The 22,072-nt window shown below is 56.5% G+C and overlaps 2 protein-coding genes across 6 annotated transcripts in view; one reads left to right on the top strand and one right to left on the bottom strand.

The window, feature by feature from the left end:
- PTGES (prostaglandin E synthase) overlaps positions 1-3,625 on the top strand; it is a 29,847-nt gene extending 26,222 nt beyond the window's left edge. For all 5 annotated transcript variants that reach the window (XR_009279199.1, XR_009279202.1, XM_058853731.1 and 2 more), the window contains one exon: positions 2,630-3,625. Coding sequence is in view for 3 of the 5 variants with exons in the window: in XM_058853731.1 (XP_058709714.1) it covers positions 2,630-2,702 (73 nt within the window). In the remaining 2 variants the exon portion in view is untranslated. The remainder of the gene's footprint in view (positions 1-2,629) is intronic.
- PRRX2 (paired related homeobox 2) lies at positions 33-20,693 on the bottom strand. Its single transcript, XM_058853729.1, has 4 exons — positions 20,449-20,693; positions 1,079-1,263; positions 736-914; positions 33-174 (listed from the first exon to the last, which is right to left on the bottom strand). Exons 1-4 carry the CDS (start codon positions 20,690-20,692, stop codon positions 39-41), a joined length of 744 nt encoding a protein of 247 aa, XP_058709712.1. The 5' UTR covers position 20,693; the 3' UTR covers positions 33-38.
- Between the last annotated feature and the right edge of the window lie 1,379 nt (positions 20,694-22,072).

Below are 22,072 nucleotides of genomic sequence, written 5' to 3' on the forward strand. Positions count from 1 at the left end.
GTATCCTGGAGGAGGCCATGGGATGGGGTTTGCCCTGCTCAGTTCACGGTCGGCACCTGGTTCTGATGGAGGCTGAACTCTTTGGCTTTGAGGCGCAGGCTGGCGATGCTGTTGGCCATGTTCACCCCTTGGGTGGGCGTTGCGGTCCCGCTGGAGCTGTAGGAGGGCACAGTGCTGCAGGGAGGGAGCAGGGAGGAATGAGGCAATGGCCCATGGAGAAGTCCCCATGCCCTTTGTGGTCCTGCTGGCTTCCCAGGCCAGGCTGGCTGTTCCCTCTTGGAGATCTCTCACAAGAACAGCCAAGGCTTCGGCATTTTTATGTGCTTGGATGGATGTGGGAACCCCTCAAACTATGCACCAGGAGGCCCTGCTTTGTGCTTTTGGAAGTGATGGCTGAACATGAACAGCTGGGAACCAGAAGGGACCCATGCCACCTCCTGTGCCGAGATGTGGGAAGGGTCAGCATGAGGCCAAGAAAATCCCTTGCGAGGACCAGGGCGCCTGCTCCAGCCCCGAAGTGCAAGGAGACAGAGAAGCCTGCTCAGCGTTGGGCAGCAGATGCTCAGAGTTGAAATGGTTCCCAAAGCCAAGTCAGATGAGCTCCTTTCGGCCTCATAAAACTCCCCAAATCCCCAGCAGTGGCACAGGGCTGCATTCCTGCGGCACTGGAGTGGTCTCTAGGCAGCTCTGTCCCACGGCCACCTCCTCCCCAGCTCCTCCAGGGCCTCCACCTACCTGTACGGGGAGGTGCTGGTCCAAGAGAGATACTCCGGGGTCAGTGCAGTGGGTCGTGGTGCCATGGGCTGCTCAATGGCTGCTTCTTGGCTGTAGGATTTGAGCAGCGATGCCGATCTGTTGGCCAGCATCGCTCTCTCATTACGGCGGAACTTGGCCCTCCGGTTCTGAAACCACACCTGTGACAAGGGTGAAAGGTGGTCAGTGGGAGCAGGGATGTCCCAAGCATCTGTCCTATGGGTCATGGCGATGTGCAGGATGAAACAAAGGAGGGGAAAGTCCCTGCTCCTGCCTGGGGGTGAGGCAGAGGGTGTTGTTTTCTCCCACACAAACCTGTGCTCACCTGGACTCTGGCCTCACTGAGGTTGACTCTTCTCGCCAGCTCCTCCCGCACAAAGGCATCGGGGTAGTGCGTCCTCTCAAAGACCCTCTCCAGAGCCTGCAGCTGGCTGCTGTTGAAGGTGGTGCGGTTCCTCCTCTGCTTCTTCTTCCTCTTGGCTGCCCCACAGCTTGGGCTCAGGCTCTCGCCTGTGGGGGAAGAACAGGAGCCACATGAGACCTCATGAACCGCATAAATCTCACACAGACCCATGTGAGACCCCTGGCCCAGCAAACTCAAGCCCTCTGGGTCTGTAGTGTCCTGCTGTGTGCCAGCCATGCTCCCTCCAGGCACCTGGAGTTCTGTGGGGAGCTGCATATGTGCAACCTTGTGATGTCCATGAGAATCAAAAACTTTTGTTTTGGGACTTGCTGGAGCTTAGGGTTAACCCCAAAATTTACCAGCCACCAAGGTCTGTGGTGGTTTCACATCTGGCTAAAACCATGTGGACCTGATTTTGAATACCAGTCTCAGTGTATTCTGGGGCTGCACTTGATCCAAGCTGGGGCTCAGCTCTTGCTAAGAAGCTCTTGCTTCTTGCTAGTTAAGTCAAACTTTCATGAATGGTGATGAAAACTCAGCACCAAAACACCCCCAAGATGTGGGTCTCAGCTCCCACCTCCAACACCCCCCGAGGCCCCAGGGCCCCAGCTGTGGCATGTCCCCAAGGTGACACAGGACTGCAGCCAAGCATCTGCTCTTCCAATCCTGGTCTTCAGAGCTCAGAACGAGCGGCACCACGTCTCGCAGGGCTCAGCCTCCGCAGTGTTTATTTCTGGCTTTGCTGGCTCATGGAAACATGAAGCTGAGGGTGTAGTCTGGTTTCTCAGTATTGATCTTGGGCTGTCAGCCAGGCTGAGATTAATCTCTTCTTTGTCACTAATATCATAAGGTTTGGGCAAGTTTATGAAGCTTTTTTCCGAGACACCCAGTCAGCTGCCTGCAAAGGCTTCGTGGGGAGCACGACTCGCTGTCGTTCTCCCTTGTGGAGGTACTGGTTAATGATTCTTTCTGTTAATAAAGCATCTGGATCCAATCTGTACCTACTGGTGGGAAAGCATTTTGGAATTATTTGAAATGTTAATAAGTTTATGACATTCTGATTCATGGCAGGGGTATGTTGAGGCTTTCTGCTCTATCTCACTGCAGAGGTCAGGGTGGCAGAGCTCACCACTCCCTGAGTATGCTCACAAATTAAACACTTGCTAATAATAATAATTGTGATAGTTAACAAGTGCAGCATTTTCAGACAATGCTTGAGAAACAAACAAAATCTACTGGAAGGGATATTAACTTTGCTGTTTCAAAACACCATTAAGCTGTTGAGCAGGAGGAAACTTCCAAGATCTTTAAGGCCAGAAAAACTCTTTACACCTTAACTCTGAATAATTCTAGCCATGAAACGTCCAACAATAAGATTTTCATCAAGTGCCTAGGACCCCTATGTGCCCAACTACACCATTCTCCCAAGGCCTCTCTGCAGCCACTGGCATTTCTCTGGGTCTTTTGCTGTAGGTGCAACTTGGCCTTGGCTGACCATCAACAATCTGTGATCTCATATTTGGACATGACCTTCTTGGTTGGGTGAAGACACGATGGACAGTGCCTGAAGTATCTGTGGTTTTGAGACCCTTTCCCCAGCCAGGAAACCACAGGCTGCCTTTCGCCACCAATCGTGTTTAAAGGCTCACAAATAAAATTCTCAGAATTCCCTCCAGCACTTGTTCCTCCAGCTTCAAATGTTCTGCCAGTCTCTGCTTTCCAGTTGCCCCTTTTAGTTAAACTCCTTTTTTGGTCCTGTTTTCCTTCAGCGAGCTAATGAGCCGCTGGATTAAAATACATGAAGTCCAGCCATGGTTGTCCCTGAGTTTTCTGGGAGCTTGGGACTGAAATGGGAACCATCAGACTGGGAAAGAGCTACAGGATGTAACAGGGTGAGAGGTTTCCTTGTGGATTTATGACCATGCCACAGGGCTTCTGGGGAAATGGTAGATCAGGGTTTGGTTCAAAAGGTGTAGTCATAAGGGTACCCACTGCCCCTCACCAAACTGGCAATGATTTCAACAGAACCCTGGGAAATGTAAAAATAAAATTTATAAACCCCCTTTGACTTCATCTTCAATTTAAACCTGGTTACAGGACTTTTCCATACTGATGATTTCTCTCACCACTCTAATTTGGCCGAAAGAAAGGAGGAGGAGGAAAGTTTTTTAAAATTAATTCTCAATCCAGTTCTGTAGGATTTGGCCACATTTCTGGCTGGTCTTTATCTCCCCAAAACCACAGAAGGAAGAGCTAAACAGCCACAGGAGACAAGTGGTGCTGAGTGCTTCCCATATGGGGCTGGCAGTCATGCTGGGATCGAGGTTTAGGACCGGGGTTGGATCAGGGATCAGGATGTGTCCAAGTGCCAGAGGTTCCTGGGTTTTTGGAGACATCCAAACCCTGGGCTATGCTGGCTTTGGGGCATTTTGTTCAGCCCCTATTGCTGCTTTTCCAGGCCATCTCTGTATGGCAGGGATGCAGCTCCACACATGGGGTGCCTGCCTGGATCCTGTTCTTCTTAGGGATGAGCCTTGGTAACATCTTTTCATCGTTAGATCAGGCATTTCAGGCTCGTGGGACCAGACAAATGCCACCCTAATTGCTGGTGGTGAGTGTCTGACAGGTTTACAATGTACAGTCAGCCTGGATTTCTTCTATCAGAGATGCTTTAGTAACCTCAAATCAGCTTCCCAAAAAATGAGCAAGCCTAAGTTCTCTGTGGCATCAGAGAAGGAATGGGAAAGGGGGATAAGTTGTGTCCCCTGAAGACACCCTCTCCTCTCACTGCCATCAGTGGGACTTGGATTTAACCAGACCTGCTGACATCCTGATGGAGGAATTGGAAACCAGTTCCCCAGCCCGATGGGCTTCCAGAAATAAGAGTTTGTATTTGTACAGAGTTAAATCAGCTTCCCACCATCACTGTTCTGTCCCAAAGCAGTGCTTGGGGAGGTTGTGGAGAAAGCCAAATCCTTGCCTTTGTCAGGTATAATTTGGGGGTTCATTTGGGCTGCAGGGACCAGTTTGGTTGGCCAACCCTGAGGTCAGAGGGGCTCCTGAGCCTTCCCCCCAGCCACTTTCCCTGTATTTATCTTCCACTGATTACAATTTCCGCTGAAAGGAAAAGAAATGCAGGGAAAGGGGGAAAACAGGGGGGATAACATTACTGAATAACGAAAGATGACATGCGGGGGAGGATGGGGAGAGGGAGACACTGCGGCTTTGCACAGAGCAGGATGGGCCCAATGTGCATCACAAAAAAAGCCTTAAATTGCCTAAGAGTGTTAGGAGAGACAGGAGACTTTTCACCCATGATGTGGATGGGTTTTAGGGTGCTGGATGTGGCCTGGGTAACCTCCAGCCCCCTCTCTGGGCTGTCCTGCCCTGCTCTCTGGGCTGCTCAAAAGCTGCCGACAGCCGGGGAGCAGTGCTGTGCCCTACAGATGTCGTGGGGTACTGGAGTCACCCAAAACCCTTCTCCCTGTGGGAGCACCAATGCTGGCAAGCCTGGACTGTGTCACACTGAGAACTTGGAGGTGACAGGTGCTGCCCCATTTGCAAAGGCAACACCACCCCTGGGTCAGAGCCGTGCTGGTTCAGCTGGGCACCAACCCAGCCCCCTTCTCTGACTCTTGCCTTTTCCCTCTGTGCTTCCATTAGTTCTCCATAGGAAAGACTCAGCGGGTCTCACTCTTGGTGCTGGGTTTGCCAAGGGGGGCCCTTACACTGGCAGGACCCCCAACCTCCCACAGCTGCTGTTGAGCACTGTAAAGAGGTAATTTTCACTCGGCTTCCACCAAGACTTTGGTTTTGACTTACGAGCTCCTTTAGCGCTCAGCAAATGGCCTCAGGGCAGCTGTGATCCAGACCAAGCAGCACTGACAATCCCAGCAGCTCACTCGCCTGAGCCCCCGAAACACAGACAGGGATCCTCCCTTGGGATGTCTTTCAGGGATGGGGTTTATTGCCAGCCATGCTCAGCCTCCCCTCTGACACCCAGTTTGGGGGGGTTTCTTTGCTGGATGCTTATCCAGAGCGCGGTGTGTGCCCAGCACCATCCCATCTACCCCAGATGGTCACTTCAGCCAGCTGCCAGCTGTCTCTTCCCCCGGTGATGCTGCAAACCCCTTTCCCCATGAGTAACATCACATCCTGGGACAAGTTTTCCCGAGTCCAACTCTAGCTCTTGGCTTTGGGGTGCAAATACCCCTGACTTTCAGGTCACAAGGCAGCAAGTTCAACCCTCTCACGCAAAAAGCCCAGGCTACATCTCCTCCAACGTGTTTCATTTTCCATTGCACCGCAGCCCCCATGGCCCTAAACAGTTTTCTGTCATTAAATTATTTCACACGTTCCATTTATTTGCGAGCAGTTTGCCAAAGACCCTTTAAGCTTTAAATTTTTCACACCCCCCCCCAGCCAAAATGATCAAATCTGCTGTACCATTTACTTCCCTACTACGCCTGGAATGGCATTTTTTTCCTCCTTTTTTCTTCTTGGGTATAATTTAAGGGTTGAAATAGCCTGGAGGGAATTAGCTGTAAATTCTTCCTAAGACAAATAAATTCAGCCCTCTAAGTTTCTACGTTTTTCAAACTGTTGAGAGACATTTTGGGTTTGTTTTACTTGAAATAATGATCGTGGCATATCTGACCCTCAGGCTGCGGCCGGCTCTAGCCAAATAAATAGCTTTTATTAATTAAGGTCTATCCTTAACAAATAAAACCCCAATTTGATCTCGGCCGGCTGAATTAGCAAAAATAAACAACGGGTTCTCTGGGCACTTGATGTGGATTTAACAAATTAACGCTGGGCCTTCATCAGGGAAGCCGCAGGGTGGTGGAGGTCTTTTACAGCCAAGAAATCCTTTGGAAAAACAATGTCTTTCGTTTCTCCCATGGTCTCTCTCGGTAAACATGCACTCCCTTCATCCCTTTATACACTCGGGGGAAGCGAGGAGAGCTCCAGCGATGACGACTGCCAAAGTTTCATGTGCAATTGTTTAACTTGTTCCTCTAAATCATGCGATGGGGAGGAAGCGTTTCCCCTCAGACTGCAGCGAGCTGGAGCAAAGCTCTGGGGTTTGGGAATTGCCCCTCCATGGTGTGTGCCCACTCCAGCTCCTTTTTATCCCACAACCTTCAGCTGAGACACCCGAAGCTAGGGTGTGATTTGAGGGTGCATGGGCTGCCAAGTGCAGATGACCTCTCTTTCCAGCAGCCACGTCCAACACTGCCCTGCCTTGGGATGCAGTTGGGAACAGCCTGGGAGCCCAGGAGGGGTTTTACCAGAGCTTTGAAGGGAGGAGAGATAGCAGGAGGAATGCTCCACAGGCCAGAGGGAAGCTGGGCACTTGTCACTGTCCACAGGCACAGGAAGGACAGGGTTCGTTGCAGAAGTGATGGTGGGAGATGACTACACCACAACAGGTCTTTAATGTCCCCAAATCATCTTGGAAAGCCTGGGAGGCTGAGAAGCAGCCAGGAACAGCCCCTCCACATGTGCTGAGTCCCAGGTACAGTGCCTTTGCTGCACCCACCAGCAAGCCCAGCCTGCTGCACAGGACCAACACAGCACCAGCTTGGGGGCAAAACCTGGTGAAACTCCCATTTTCTGCATGGTTTCACCCCAGCACCCAGGTGAGAACCCTTTGGGACTGCCAACCTCTGCCCACAAGATGCCAGCCCCAGCTTTGTTTGGCATGATGCTGTGAGGTCCAGACCCATCTTGGGAACAACCATGGATACAGGGGGCAGGGTGTCCCTAGGGAGCAAAGGCTGCCAGCCCCTCCCCAGGTTCCCACCTCCTCATCCCGACCCACTGCTGCTCCCTGCTTCCCTTCCAGCCCAGCCCCAGCCTTGCAAAGACCCTGGGAATGCTGAAGGCTCTGGGGGGAGGTTGAAGCTGGGGGGGTCCAAATGTGCTGAGTCCGAAGGAAACTTTCTCGGCTCAAGTGGCGTACATGAAAAATTTAAGAGAGGGGCAAGTCCCAGCTACTGGAGAAACATTACAGCAAAATGTTTCCGAGGATGTTTCACCTCATTAATTGTGAAAAAACTGAAACGCTGACACGTTTTTACAGGCTGCCAGTTTTGCTGGGGGAAAAGTGTCTCTGCTAAAAAGGAGCAGCAAAAGCCTGGACCAAGAAAGAGGCCAAGGCTGTCCCGGGGGGGCCTTAGCCCGTGCTCACTGACAGGCAGCAGCAGCCTGTTTTATGGTTATAGAGCTGCCTCTGCACCAGCCAGAAACCACCCAGCACCACAGTTTGCTGCCCCCAGCCACACAGACACCCAGTTTTTGGGAAGATCCTGCCCAGCAGTGCTGCAGCCCCAGGGATGCTCCATGCACAGGCTGCACCCCCAGAGCTCAGGAGGTTTTTCGCTTGCACCCCTGGATGGTGTGTGGTGTCTGAGCACCCATCACAGCAAGTCCAGCTGAAAGCCAGAACAAACCAGAAAGGTCCAGGCTGAGCCAGCAGCATCTCTGCATCCCAGTGGGGATGTGTCCAGCCTGTGCTGGTAACCCAGTGGTGGCACTGAAACTTTTTTTAACTCATTGTTAGTGCAGCAAATGCACTGGGAACATGATGCTTAGATGGGTACTGGGAACAGAAAGAATGTGAAAAGGAAGATCCCCATATCATGAGACACTGCTCTCCTTAGGGAAGGTTCCAGCCCAGAATTAGCCACCAAATTCACTGCTGAGAGCAGTGAGTGGATTCAGAGCTGGGTCTCCAGTTGGCTCTGGAGCAAGGGCAGCCGTGCTGCCAAACCCAGATGCAGAAGAGGGAGAAGATCAGGAAGTCACAGTGAGAAAGAAAGAAGATAATGAAGAGAATGAAGAAGAGCAGCAGATGCTGGAGATGCCAGGTGAGGAACCAGCCAGCCAAGTCTTGTGCTGGGATTTAGAGAGGACGCCCTGAAAGTTGAAAGCTGGTGAAATGCACAGGGCTGCAGGCAAAGCCCTGAGGCTCTGATGTGCTCAGGAGTCCCAGCACTTCCCACCATATCAGAAGCTACTGCCCCAGTCAGAGGCTCCTGCAGAGCCCAGCACAGTGCTCACCCAGCTGAGGCCAGGCCCCAGGAATGGTGTTTTGGCACAGCCAGCTCCTGCGTCAGCGGAAGCATTTAATGAATTAATTGCAGCCACATTCCCTGAAGGAGCAGGCAGGGTTGGTGGGATGCTGTTAAACCTCAGGAAGGGGCTGGAGAACATCTTTGGCCACAAAGCTCTGGTGGGAGTAAGGGGAGTAGGCTGAGCAGCACAAGAAATTCCTGTCCATTCTCCCAGGGATCTGGGAGAGATGGTGCCTTCACCCACCTTTCACCAGGGTGGGAACTGCCTGTGGACAGACCTTTGGAGAAGCTGACACGGACACATCCTGCTGCCGGGCCCACTGGCTCAGGATACACCCCAGCATCCTGGCCCCAGCCCCAGCCCTGCCTGAGGATCCAGACCACAGAGCCTGGCACCATCAGCGTCCCCTGACACAACTGCTCCAGAAACAGCCTCGAGAGCCTGCGCCAGCGCGGGACTCGCCGAGGCCTCTGGCTGCGCTTTCCCACCCGCCTGGCTCCTGCACCCCAGGAGCCGGGGCCATCGGGGGGCTCAGACTGCCTGGCTGTGCCCACCCACGGTGGCACCGGCCCAGGGCAGCCAGCCCGGACCCAGAGCACTCAGAGCATCCCTCGGGCTCGGTGGTCTCCGAGAGAAATGTTCCCTCCCAGGGCCGTGCCAGCGCAGGGTGATGCCAGCCTGTCGGGAGCTGCCAGGAGCATCCCGTGTGCTCGCTGGAGGCTGCGGCTGCAGCCCCACACAATGGGCTGTCCCTGCTCCAGAGCCACCACTGCCTCCATTGTGTCAGCCCTCCACGGGGACGGGGCTGGGGAGGAGCTGAGCTGGGGCAAAGCTGGGGCGCTCCACAACGAGCACCCAGTCTGCCCCTCGAGGATGATGAGGAGGAAAGGCTCCTGGGAAAGTCCACGGTCTGCGTGAGTACCATGGCTTTGAGAGGTCAGGACCTGGCATCTTCCCTGCTCATGGCAGGGGAACATGCAACTCAAAAGGGTTCACACCAAAACTCATCCACAGTGGTGCCAGTCTGGATTCCTCCTGCAAATGCCAAAGAGGGAGAGAGGGAGACAGGACAGATATTGGGATAGGTGCTCCTGGCTTCACTCAGGGATGCTCAGAGAGGCTGTGTCAGACCAAAGGGCTCCTCAGGCGGATGTTTGTGGCTGCAGGGCTGGGGGTAGCAGGAGCTGAAGCCCTCCCAGCACAGCCAAGTGCCTCAGGAAAAGACAGCGTGGTGGGTTTGACTGATCCAAGCCAAGTTCTGAGCAGCACCGACCAACGGGGGAGAAGGAATTTTCATTTTGTTCTCCTGTGAATTTGCCAACCCCCACAGTGGAGGCCCAGGGACCAACAAAAGGCGCTGGCTCTCCCCCAGCCACCACCAGCCAGGAGCCTTCCCGGCAAGGAGACATTCACTGTGGAGCTTGCTTTCATCTCCCAGCCAGGAGACCTTCTTGGGGTGGGATGAGAGCAGTGCTTGGGCTGTCCCGCACCTCACGCCACTGCAGCACCCTGGGATGCTCCTGGGGATGCAGCCCCCGGGTTCCCCTTGGGGATCCAGCCCTTTGTCAGCTCATTCAAACAGCCCAGAGTGGCCAGTGGCAGCACGGTGGTGGCTCACAGATGTGTGAATGGGCCTCTGTGGCTCAGGGAAACAGCCAGCTCAGACCCTGTGGCCAAAATGCTGGGATTTGGGTCAGCCCCAGGCACCACAGTGAGGGGTCTGGGCAGAGGGAACTGCCATGGTGGCTCCCCACAGCCACTGGAGATGGTGAGACAGATGATGGATGATGCCAGCACAGACCCTGCTGCTCTACATCAGGGCTGAGCACGGCAGATGCTGCTTCCCTCCCCATCCTGCAGACCTTTTAGGCACCATTTAGTGCATCCATGATGCAGCCACAGAGGTGCCAACATCGCTGACATGCAGCCACCTGATATAATAGGTTACCTGGCTTCCCAACAGGGCACAGACGTGTCATTAATTAACACTAATGAGACTCGTGCAAGTGCCGGCCCAGGAGTAGCACCTGTCTGTGCTTGCAAAGCACCACCAAAACTCTGGATTTAACTGCAAAGTGGGGCTGGGAAGGGGATGGAGGGTGCATCAGGCCATCATGATGTTGAGAGCTCACTGGGACTTTTGCTCAGTGTTAGAAAAATAAAACTAAATCAGCCAGGGCTGCATAGCAGGAACGTTGTGTGGAGGGCTGGCTCCCAGCCAGGGACCCCTGGCACGGCGATCCCAGCCTTCCTCTCCTCCCCAGCCCCCCAAAAAGGTGTTTTTTTGAAATTTAATAGGCAAAAGCCCAAGCAGGCCAGCCCCAGTGGCATCTGGCACTGAAACCCAACACCAGCCCCACGAGGTTAAAGCAGAGACCCCATCGCATCAGGGTCACTGCCAAGGGGGGAAGGGCAGGGACAAGGGGGAATGATGAGAATTCCCATGATGTCTCCTCCTGTGACCACTGCCCCAAATCTCTTTTTTTTTGAGGCCAAAAGGGTGTTTTTCACACCCAGGCCAGCAAATCACTGAGCACCCATTTGATCAGTGAGCACCAGCACCTGCTGGGACTCTGTTCCAGAGCCACCAGCTCTGGACACCAGCATGTCTGGCCAGGGTGTGGGATGGGTGTGAGCCCCACTGGGACCCCAGCCCCGCTCCAAGCAGGACCCTCGTGGGTGCCTGCAAGCACAGACGTCCCGGAAGCCCCTGCCAGCAAGCAGCATTGCTGTCCTCCTGTCTGGTTTTCATTTGAGGTCGGTGGCCTCTCGCCAAATTTATTGTAAAACATTCATTTTAATAAGTGGCTCGTATCTTTTTTTTTTTAAACCCGGCCTGGTTAACTGTTTCCAGGTTAAAGCAGAACTGTGCACAGTGGGCATGGCAGTGGGGACAGTGGGGACAGTGGGGACAGGATCACTGTCAGGTTGCTGGGGGCAGGTACCAGCCATGGGGAGGACACCAGGGGATGACAGGATGGAGACAGGAATATCAGGGTCCTGCTTCCTACAAAAGTCAGCAGAGCTGAGACCTTCACCCTCATCACTCCAAGCCTTCATCCCCTCCATGTCCCCAAGGAGACCAAGCACCCTCCTGCCACACTGGGCACCCTGACACTCTCATACAAAATTAAAACTTACTGGCCAATAGGTTATCTGGTCATGTCAAACATGCAGAGGGCTTCCCAAAGTGGATGCTGCCTGGAAGTTTAGTTTCAACATTTGTTTTAAGTTTTATAAACCTCTAATACTAATAGAAATGTTTGAGTGTCTTTTAATTTAAATGAAAACAGTTTTTTAAAATGTAAAAATTCCCCTGAGGTATTTACAACCCCCAAATTACAGCCATGTGGCCAGCCCAGATGAGAAAGTGAAATCAGTGAGGAAGGAGTGTGGCAGCTGCCCCAGCCCAAGCCCAGCCCAGCTCAGCCCTGGAGTGGCTGTCCCCATGTCACCTGTGTCCCCTGTGCAGATTCTGCCTCACACCTTTGCTGGGGACATGGGATCCATGGGTTCACCAGCCCCTGGAGCTGCCAGCCACAGCTGTCCCCAGCAGGATGACATCTTCCTGTCTTTCCTGCCTTCCTTCTGTCCTTCCATTTTTGCCTTGGCTCTGGAGCAGAGTGGGTTTGGGGGCAGGAGCTACCCATGCCCCATCCTGTGCCCTCCTCAGCTGTGCTGCTGCAGCACCAGGCTCTGCACCCCAGTGCTGTGTCTGGGCTCCTCTAAGTGCTCCCCTGCACCACCACTGCTCCTGCCACCCCCAAGTCACCCCTGACAGCCCTGGCATTGTCCTGTGCATTCTGGGGTGCAACACAATCCCCACAACTTCGCCATGCCCTGCAGGACCTGGGGTACAGCGTGATTCCCCTGGATGGCTCAGTGCCACATGCCTCCCCCTGCAACAGCCTGCACAGTTTGGGGTGCTGTGGAACCCCACTACACTCACCTGGCACTGCCCTGCACAGCTTGGGGTGCTGTGGAACCCCACCACACTCACCTGGCACTGCCCTGCACAGCTTGGGGTGCTGTGTAACCCCACCACACTCACCTGGCACTGCCCTGCACAGTTTGGGGTGCTGTGTAACCCCACCACACTCACCTGGCACTGCCCTGTGCAGTTTGGGGTGCCATGGAACCCCACCAGACTCACCTGGCACTGCCCTGCACAGTTTGGGGTGCTGTGGAACCCCACCACACTCACCTGGCACTGCCCTGTGCAGTTTGGGGTGCAGCACAATGCTCACCCCACCCCAGCAGTGCCCTCCTGGCCCGTTTACAACGCCGACCCCCTGCACATCTTGTGGTGTGAAGCAGCCCCTCCGAACACACACTGCAATGCCCTGAGCAGCCCAAGGCTCAGCACAACTCCCTGCACAGCTCGGGGTGCTCTCCCCAGCCTGGGGTGCCTCAGGCAGCCGAACCCCCCCAGTGCCAGCGCTGTCCCCGGCTCGGCTGCGGTGCCCGGGGGAGCTGCGGGCTGTGCCCCCTCCCCAGCACCCCGCTGCCATGTGCTCCCCGCCGCTCCCCCGGCTCCCCTGCCATGTGCACTCCAGTTTCCTTGCGTGTGAAGCCTGCAGCCTCTCGGATTCAGTGGCTGGAAAGGATGGCGCCTCTCCACATCTGGTTCAATGCGCGAGCCTGGCGCCTGGCTTAGCCACAGTCTCCATTCAGAGACACACAGACTTTAATAGACTCATACAATTCTTCCTGATCTATCACTGCAGCCGCAGCTGAAAAGCTGCTTTATTATATGCACTCAAAGGGGGATGAGGAGGGAAGGGGAGGGGGCCGGCGGCTGGCGCTGCCGCTCTCTGAAGGCTCCCAGCCCGCCCGGCATCCCCCGGGACCTGAACTGTCCCCCCAGCCCTGCCCAGCCTCCCCGGGGCTGTTTCCCCCCCAAACCCGCAGGAAACAGCAGCACCGCAGCCTCATTATCTCTCCTGCTCAATTAACACCCTCCGAGCTGCCGTTTGCTGCCGCACCGTGCGCGGGTGGGGCTGCAGGGGACGAGGTGGCAAAGGGGACCCCGCCTGTCCCCCTAATGTCCTCAGGACCGTTTCACTCCCCCACAAGCCGAAGCAATTTCCCCCAATTCCTGCAACATCAGCATCCCGCAATTCCCCGGCTGAGGACCCTGGGCAGGAGCTGCCCCGGACCCCCGGGCACCGCGGCCCCGGTGCCAACGCTGCCCCAGCCGGTCCCAGGGCCGGGAGCGGCTCTCCCGGGGCAGGGGAGCATCTGCTCAGGGATGCTGAGCACGGACAGGGCATTTCCTCACCGTGGGAAGGCTGGAAAACATCGCCCGCGGCCATGTGTCCCTCGGGCACACATCGGGAATGCCTCAAGGGCGAGGGTAGGAATTTTTGTGTTAATTCTCGGAAATGTATGGTTGTCCAGTGAAAAACAAGCTCTTTGGCAGTTTTGGGGCAGTCCTGGCCAACAGGCAATGGAAAACCACCTTGAAACCCCAAATCAGGCCTTTCTCCCCAAAAGCTTTGCTGTTCCCATCCTCCCTGACCCTTCTGGGCATCACCAAGACCAGGCAGGGGGTGGCTGCCTCTGCCCACCACGCTTCCACTCTGTTCCAAATTGCTTTTTCCAGCCAGGAAAAACCTGATCTGCATTAACCCTGGTCTAAATCCTTGCTCAGTCCCAGCTCAGCCCAGCCATTACCCACTGCCCCTGCATTTTAAAGGATGCTCTGACCCAGTTCCCTGGCTCAGGTATCCCAGCCTGGAAGGATAACTCCTTCCAGCTTCTGCTCATACTGCAGGAAGGGAACGAGATGCCAGTGTGGGGACACCAACCCTCTGCCAATCCCAGAGCACCCGGGTCCTGTCCTGCTTCAGACCTCATCCCTTCAGCTTCAGTGATTTATCTGGGGAGATAATTCCCCGTGGCTGGAGGAAATCAGCCTTGGGTGAAGGGGTGATCAGCCCCACTCCCTGGGAGAGAGGAGGGTTTCTAACGAGGCAGCCTCAAAGCCCCAAATCATTTCATCAGCCTCCCAGCTACAGACACACACCCAGGCTCTCTTAAAATGCTGATTCGTTGAAATTCACCCATCTTGGCTGCACAGAGTCGAAATTTCATATTTTTCCTGTGAATCAGCCCCATTCCCTGAAATAACAGCCCAGAAGGAGAGGGGAAATAGTCTTGCACTGAGCTGTTCCTGGTTGAGCGAGACATAACAGCCCAGGGGGAACCAGGCAAGGTGTCCCTGCACCCCAGCACCCTCCTGTGGTTTGGGGGTGCCCCTCCCGTGGGCATGGCGGTGTCAGGGGGTGTCTGAGCTGCTGCTGGGGACTAAAGCAATCTGTGGGTGCTGCCGGGGCTCCCAGGGAAGTGGGGCAAAGCTTTGTGTCCCCACACATGCAGGACCCCGCCACTGTCCCCTGCAGACACTGTCACGCTGTGAATCTCCCTGCTGGGAAACTGTTTCAGGAGGAGCATCCCCCACGGCAATGCCTGCCAAAACCCGGCTCGCTGGGGGTGCTGAGCAGAGAAAAATCCTGGCAATGAGAAGTCGGGGAGAAAAGTGATTTTCCTGCCCTCCTGGCCCAGCCAAGGCTGCTCCAGCTCTTGGACTCCCCTAGCCAGAGGGTTCCCATCTCCCCAAGCCCTGAGTTTGGGATTTTTTCCCTTTACCCTCTGGCAGCAGCTCTCCCAGCAGAAGTGAGCACGTGTGGGGACCCCGCAGAGCCCTGCAAGCGCTGCAGGAACGTGCTGGTATGTGTTTCCCTGTGCCCTGGGGAGAGCTCAGCGTGGGCAGGGCAACTTCCTGGGGCCCCTGCTCCAGCCCAGAGCCCCCCGAGCTGGGGCAGGGGGAGCCTGGAGCCCAGGTGGGGGTGTTCAGCTCATCTGGGGGCCCCCAAATCAGAGCCCTGCTGTCACCAGTCAGTGAGAGCCTGACAGCAGCCCAGGGCACAGGGAAGAGCAGGATGGTGAGCCAGTGTCACCAGGGGAGGAGCAGGAGGGTGAGTGGATGTCACTGGAGGAGGAGTGGGATGGTGAGTGTGTGTCACCCTTCAAGGCTGGAGGGCACAGGGAAGCACAGAGAGGTGGTACCAGGGTGAACCCCATGCCAGAAGCTCCACGAGACCTGGGGTTTCTTCCAGCAGTGACCCCCATCCCTGGCAGTGCCTGGCAGTGATTTGTGCTGCTCTGGCTGGTTCTGCAGGGTGGTGAATTCAGCCCTTTATCCTGCTTGTGCCATGAAAAAGCAGCACTCCCACCCCACAGCAGTTTTTTGGGTAGATGAGACCTGAGGAACCAGTTTCCTCTTGTCCAGAGCCTGGGACCACGAGCAGGACAGTGGCAGAGACACAGGATAAGAACCACAGTGGAAGATGTCCCCAGTTAGGGAGGGGGAAGCCTGGCTGCAGGAACACGCTGCAGGTTGGGGCTGTCCCCCGTCCCCTGCACCGGCCTGGCTGGGAGTGGGGTCCCTCCTCACAGCCCCTAATTTTTCCTGACTGGGATGTGCTGGAAACCTTCTGGGTGAGCTGGGACCTGTCAGGCTCCCTATCCATCCATCCATCCATCCTTGCTTGTCACCAGCCTTGCAGTAAGCAAAAACAAATGTGGAGGGCTGGGAGGTGGCCAGGGTGGGGAGCTCCCACATGAATTAATTGGCGCTTACTGAATAATTGCTGATGGATGCTGCACTGGGGACCTGCCAGCATCAGGCACTGGACAAACGCCATCCCCTCCCCTGGGGACCATCCCACTTCAGCATCCCCGAGGGCACATGGACAAACCCCCCTTGTCCAGGGGTCTGCAGCCCTCAGAGCCCTCCAGGTGTCCCCAGGCAGGCGAGGTCACTGACAGCTCGGTTGGGCTGGCCTTACAAGGATGGAGATTCCCCCTCTGCTTCAGATGCCACCGTGCCCAGCTCTGCCAACAGGGACTGTCCCCACCAGGGCCCTGCAGATCTGCCAGTCTGGGGGGGCAGCCAGGCACCCTGAGCTGTTCTGGGGAGCGGTGAGGGATGATGGGTGCTGTAAATGCTGCACCCCAGCCCTGCTGGGGTCAGTGCACCCCAATCTCATCCCATGTGCCATGGCAAGCATGGTGGTACCACCCCGAGCAGCAGGGACCCCTCTTGTAGGGAACCAAAGCCTCTCCTTGGAGAGCTGAGCCACACCTATCAGACAATTCTCAAAGCCTCTTCCCCTCCACGGGGGCTGTGTCGGGGTCCCTACACCACTGTCTGTCCCTGGTCAGGCATCCAGAAACCATGGAAAGTGTCCCAGCAGAGCAGCCTGGAGGATGCCAGCAGTTTTGGGGCTGTGGAAAGCAGATGGGTGTCAGAGAGAGAGGTCTGAGGGGTCTGGGGTTACAGGGCAGGGGCCTCAGCTGGGTCCCTGTGCCCATGGCCCAGTCTCACTGGGGGATCAGCCATGACTTAATGACACTGGGTTTAATTGTGGCTGAGCCATCTACCATTGCCCCAGGGGAGGCAGATCCCCAAAGGCACATCCCAGCCCTGGTGTTACAGAGCTGACTCCTGCCAGCACAGTCAGAGAGGTCAAGGTGTCCCTGAGCTGTGCCTGTGTCTGATGGGGACAGGTGGTATTTGGGAAGGCACAGCAGCACAGCCAGACCTGTGAGCCAGGACCAGCACAGTCCCTGCACTGGGACACCACAGGGACATCAGCTGGGATGGCTTTGCCTCAAGGAAGGGACCCAAGCCCTGGGAGGAATTTGGGGCTACCTAGGGCAATCAGCCACCCCTTTAACTTCAGAATCAAGTCCCTGTTCCCCTCTGATACCAGGTCCTTGTCCCTCCCTGCCTCACTTCTCCCTTTTCAGCTACTCTGGTTTACATAATTAAAGTAAATTTGTTGTAACAACATCTTAATCCTCTCTGCCCCTTTGGGAGCTGCTGCTTCTCTCCTCCCCTTCATCACTGCTCTGCTCAGCATCCTCATAGCCCCAGAAGAGGTCAGAGGGTCCCAGGGGATGAGAAAGGGGCTCCAGGCGCTGTTGTGAAAATGGGATGTCCAGGGGCCACCACACCTCCCCATCCCACTCCCAGGTCCTGCTGGCTGTAGCCAAATAAATGTTCAATGCATGCCTGCCCCATGCCAAAAAATCGCCTTGGAGGGGCCACAGCTCAGCTGTGACAAAAGTGACTCTGAGTTTTCAGCCCCAAAGCAACTGCTGGAGCCAGTGCACGACTCCCTCTCCCATCCCCAGGCGGCACCAAGAGTAAGTTCATTGTTTGAAAAGCCATCAGTCAAGGCTTGCTGGCTAAAATTACCCTCCTGCTTTATCATCTTGAGAACATTAAGGGCTGTTGTTAACAGATGTTTCGCGTTACACATTATTTGTTAGTCTAATGAAAGGAGGTGAACAAGCTTTCAAGACCTCAGAAGTTGTGCCGAAGGTTTTTCGATGGGAGCCTCTTGCACCACTCCAGGGGAGAATGAAGATGAAGATGAGGATGTGAATGTCGAATTTTGCTTGCTCTTGCCTGGCTTGTGGGATTCCTGATTTTTGGGTGTCATGAGAGCAATGTGTCACACAGGTATTTGTATTCACCGTCACAGGAGGATGCGCTGGGTACACTCAGGGCCAGTTTGGGACTGTGACCAAGGCAGGGACTGAGCAGCCCCTTGGCTAGAGAGGGAGTTTGGAATGGCTTTGATCATGTCAATGGTCCTCCAAAGCCTCAGAAGTGCCAGCAGGAAGGGATGTGCCAGCCCTGCAGGGGACTCCTGGAGGAGAGATGTGCCAAGGGCCCCAGATATGGGGCTGCCTCCAGCCACCCTCTCCAGCAGGCAGGGCTGTGGGGTGGGTGAGCTCAGGAGGGGGTTGATTCCCCTTCTGCAGAGAATAAACCCCTGCCCTGAGTTTCTCTGGCTGTGCCAACCTCAGGAATGGAAACCTCTCCCTGATGCTTCCCTGGGGGAGGGGGCTTTGTTGGGGCTGCAGCCTGCGGGGCCAGCCTGGGGCTGCCTAAAGCACCCTTGTGCCAGCTCTGCCAATGCAGCCCCCAGCCCATGGTGAGCCCTGCCTGGTGCAGGGGTACCAGCAGCTTCACCCCAGGTTCAGGGCTGCTCTTCCTCCAGCCCACCAGCACAATGACCCTGGTGCTTCCTGGCTGGAGCTCAGAGCCACATCCTACAGAGAGAGGCAGAGGCACCGTGTCCACTTGTGTTCATAACAAGCCACTGCCACCAGCTGCGGGGCTCCAAACCTGCAGCTGGCAGAAAAACCCCACAATGGTGAAGAGGCAGATGAGAGAAAACGCTGAGAGGCTGTTTTATTTCAGGATGCCAATAGAAGATAAGGTTACCAGTAAAAGTTCCTTTGCTGTCATTGCACCGATGCCAAACGCATCGCAGATCTGGAGCAGAAGGCTGATGCTCACAAAGGCAGGACATTTACTGGGTATTTCGAGTCTCCCCATCTCAGTTTAGGAAATTGCATCCCAGTTAAGGCAGTGGCAGCAGGTAAGGGTCTCAAAGGTCCAGCTTTGCATGCACACAGGTTCTTGTCTCTGTTTCCTTGTTCTCTTCTTGCCCACTGCTCTCAACTCCCAGGTATTTTTCAACAACAGAAATGCTTCAACTGCTGGTCAGCTCGTCAGAGCATTCCGGGTGCCGATGGTGCCTCCATCCATGCAAGCATGCCAGAACAGGTGCTAATGGGAAATATCTCTCATGGGCCAGCAGTGCTGGGATCTGCAGACCAAAGCCCAGGGCCCCTGTCCCGGGAGGAATGGGCTTTTAGGGTGAAGAACAGGCTTGTGGTGATTGTGCAGCCTCTCGCTCTGCTTTTTGCATCATGCTGGGTCCTCACTGAGTTCTTTGGGTGCATGAGGAGCCCAGCAGGGTTGTTGTTTCTCGGCTGTTTTGCAAACAGCCCAGTGAGACTGCTGCAGGCTGGGTTTCCAAAAGCTGCGTTGATCCCACATGGAATACTGTCCCCCCTACAGACCCACAGGCAGGAGAAACTCTCCCCACAGCCCCAAAGCCACTGCCTAAAGTACAAACAAAACCCAAGGGAAAGGGTGGGAGGGTGGAAAATAACACTGAAAATATCAGATACCATCCCAAAAAGCAGCGTCCAGCCTCAGCCAGCCCTCAGCAGCACGAGGCTGGGGCTCAGTGGGGCTGCTCCATGAGGGAAGGAGATTGTGCAGGGAATGAGTTGTGGGTTGGAGAAAGATGTTTCAGACTGCCCGCGGTGTAGGAGCCACGGGGGGTGACAGAGAGAGCACCCGGGGGGGATTGAAAGGACTGAGCCCCCTTCAGCAGCACAGATTCTCGGGTGCACCCTGGCCAGGCACGGTCAGACCCTCGGCAGGGCTGTCAGCACCGCAGGGCTGTAGAACACAAGCCTGGGATAGCACAGCCCAGCCGAGAGACAGTCTTGGGAATGCGATCCCTCGGGAAGGGCACCTGGCCCGGACTCCGGGGATGGCGGGGCTGCACCCCCGCCTCTCTGTCACTTCTGTGCCCCGAGGGCACACCCGGCTCCGGGGGGCTCTGGGGGCTCTGCCCCAGGAATGGGGCGAACCTTCCTCACCCCCGCCCCAGGGCAGGAGCGGGGATGCGCGGGACCGGCTCGGAGGGAGAGATGCGAGCGGGATTGTCCCGTTAAAAACGCGCCCCGGCCAGGACCGAGCGCCAGGAAGCCGCGTCCCGGGCCGGTCCCGTTCTCCTCTCCCAGCCCCGTTTCTGTCCCCTCTGGTGCCGGGGACGCGCAGCTGCGGCCGCCGGGACGGGACCAGCTGAGTCCCGGTCCCCACGGCCCCGCCGGGCCGCCCCCGCTCCCCGCGCCCGGAAACCGAGACCGGGAACCCCAGGGGAAATGGGGACCCCGCAGCCCCGGCATGGACCGACTTCCCGGGAACATCCCGGACCCGACACCTCCGGTGCCGGCGAGGGGTCCCTGTGCGGGGTCCCTGTGTCCCCTGCCCCGGTGCGGGGTCCCTCTGCTCTCTGTCCCGGGTGCCGGGTCCCTTTCTCACGGCGGGGTCCCCCAGCCGTCGGGAGTTCGGAACCCTCGCAGCTCTCCCCGGCGGGGCTCCCCCCTCTCCTCCCCCCGCTCCCCCAGTTCTCCTCACCCCTTCTCGGGGGACACCGACCCCCTTTGTCCGGGGTGCCCGCCCCGCGGCAGGGGGGACACGGCGGGGACACCCCATCCCCAAAGCTGCCCGATCCCCGGGGAGCCCATCCCGGCCCGGCGGGACTCACCGTCCTGGGGCGCTGCCTCGCTGCCGCTGCTGCCTCCCGACGGCTCTGGGATGGCCTTGCCGCTACCGGCGGGCGGGGGACCGGCCGCGGGGGTCCCGTTCATACCGGCCGCCACCTCCTCCAGGTCGAGGAGGTGGCTCACGCTGAAGTTTTTCCGGCTTTGAGCGTTTTCGGGAGGCTCCGGGCCGCGCACGCCGCCGGGGGCGAACGGCTTGTCCATGGCAAAGGCTGGCGCCGAGTCCATGGCTCCCACCCCCAGCCCGCAGCCCACCCCGAGGTGCCGGGCCGCTCCCCGGCCCCCTTCCCCTTCCCCACCCACCCCCCCCCAAGAAAAAGAGAAAAAATTAAAATAATTATAATTTTTTTTTTTTTTTAAATAGTGGGGGGGAAAAAAAATATCACGGCTGCCCTGAGTCCGGCTCCCTCCCCAGCCCCTGTTCCGCCTTGTGCTGACGTCTGGGGAAAAAAACCACGCTCCCAGCCCAAACTTTCTTCCCTGCTCTTTGCTCTGGAGCTGTTCAAACAAACGCCCCTGCTCTGAGGCGAGCGGGGCGGCCCCTCGCCCCCCCCGGCCCTGCGACCTGCCCCCCTGCCAGGGACCGAGCCCCGCCGGCAGCCAAGCCTCGGAAAGGGGGGGCAGAGCCGGGGGGAGACCCGCTTCCCCCCCCTCCTCTCCCCCCCTTATCCCATCCACATCACACCCCCCCAGCCCTGTTTTAAGTGCTTCTATCAACAAGTGTAAGTGGCTGCGCTCCGTGGGGAGGGATGGGGTGGGCTGGGAGAGGGGCTGGAGGGAGAGGTGACCCGCAGGTTAGCGGGGGACACGGCCCCCCTCCACCTCCAGCCACCCCCCTCCTCCGGTCCCCATCAACCCCGGAGCAAGGTCACCTCTCCTGGGAAAAGCCTGGCTCTCTCGCCTTAATGAGATAATTACGTCCTGCACCACAGTTAAAAACTCATAGGCTGCTTCCCTTGAGGTTAGAAAGAAACCTCCCTAATGAAAACCAGCCACCGGGAAAAAGGAGTTTTTCCTCTTTAAAATTATATATATTTATATATATATGCATACACACAGATATGCAAGGGAGGAGGCAGTGGGAGGGAAGGAGGGAGCGGGACAGACCCCGGGGCTGGTTGCTGGTGTCCGGGGAGGGCTGGGCTCGGGGCGGTGAGCAGAAATCGAAGAGGTTAAACAATTATTCCTTCCCCTCGATTCCAGCCGCTCTCCTGCCCCGCCGCTGCGGGGACATATGGCCAGGGCTGCGCTGGGTTCCATGTGAAACCTCCAAGCGAGATCGGCCGGCTCTGGGCTCATAAACATCCCAGCTCCAGCACGGCCGAGGGAGCAAACCCCTGGCTGAGTTATTTTAACATTTGTCGAAAGCTTTTCTTGCACTCTCTTCCCCTTCAAGTCGGAGGCGTGTAGATTTTTAAGCCAGCCAGCGCTGCCAAATCTGATCTTCCTGACGGGGAAGCAGCTTTCCAGAGCTCTCCAGCTTGGAAGGGGTGTAGCTGAAGGCAGATTTTGGCTCCCTCCAGCTCTGCGGGGGACTCCTCCAGTGTGCAAACAATCCAGCCCAACCTCCCTTCCCATCTTTTTTTGTGGGGGGATCCATTTATTGGT

Source organism: Poecile atricapillus, chromosome 20 (assembly GCF_030490865.1).
Source record: "Poecile atricapillus isolate bPoeAtr1 chromosome 20, bPoeAtr1.hap1, whole genome shotgun sequence".
NCBI classification, from domain to species: domain Eukaryota; kingdom Metazoa; phylum Chordata; class Aves; order Passeriformes; family Paridae; genus Poecile; species Poecile atricapillus.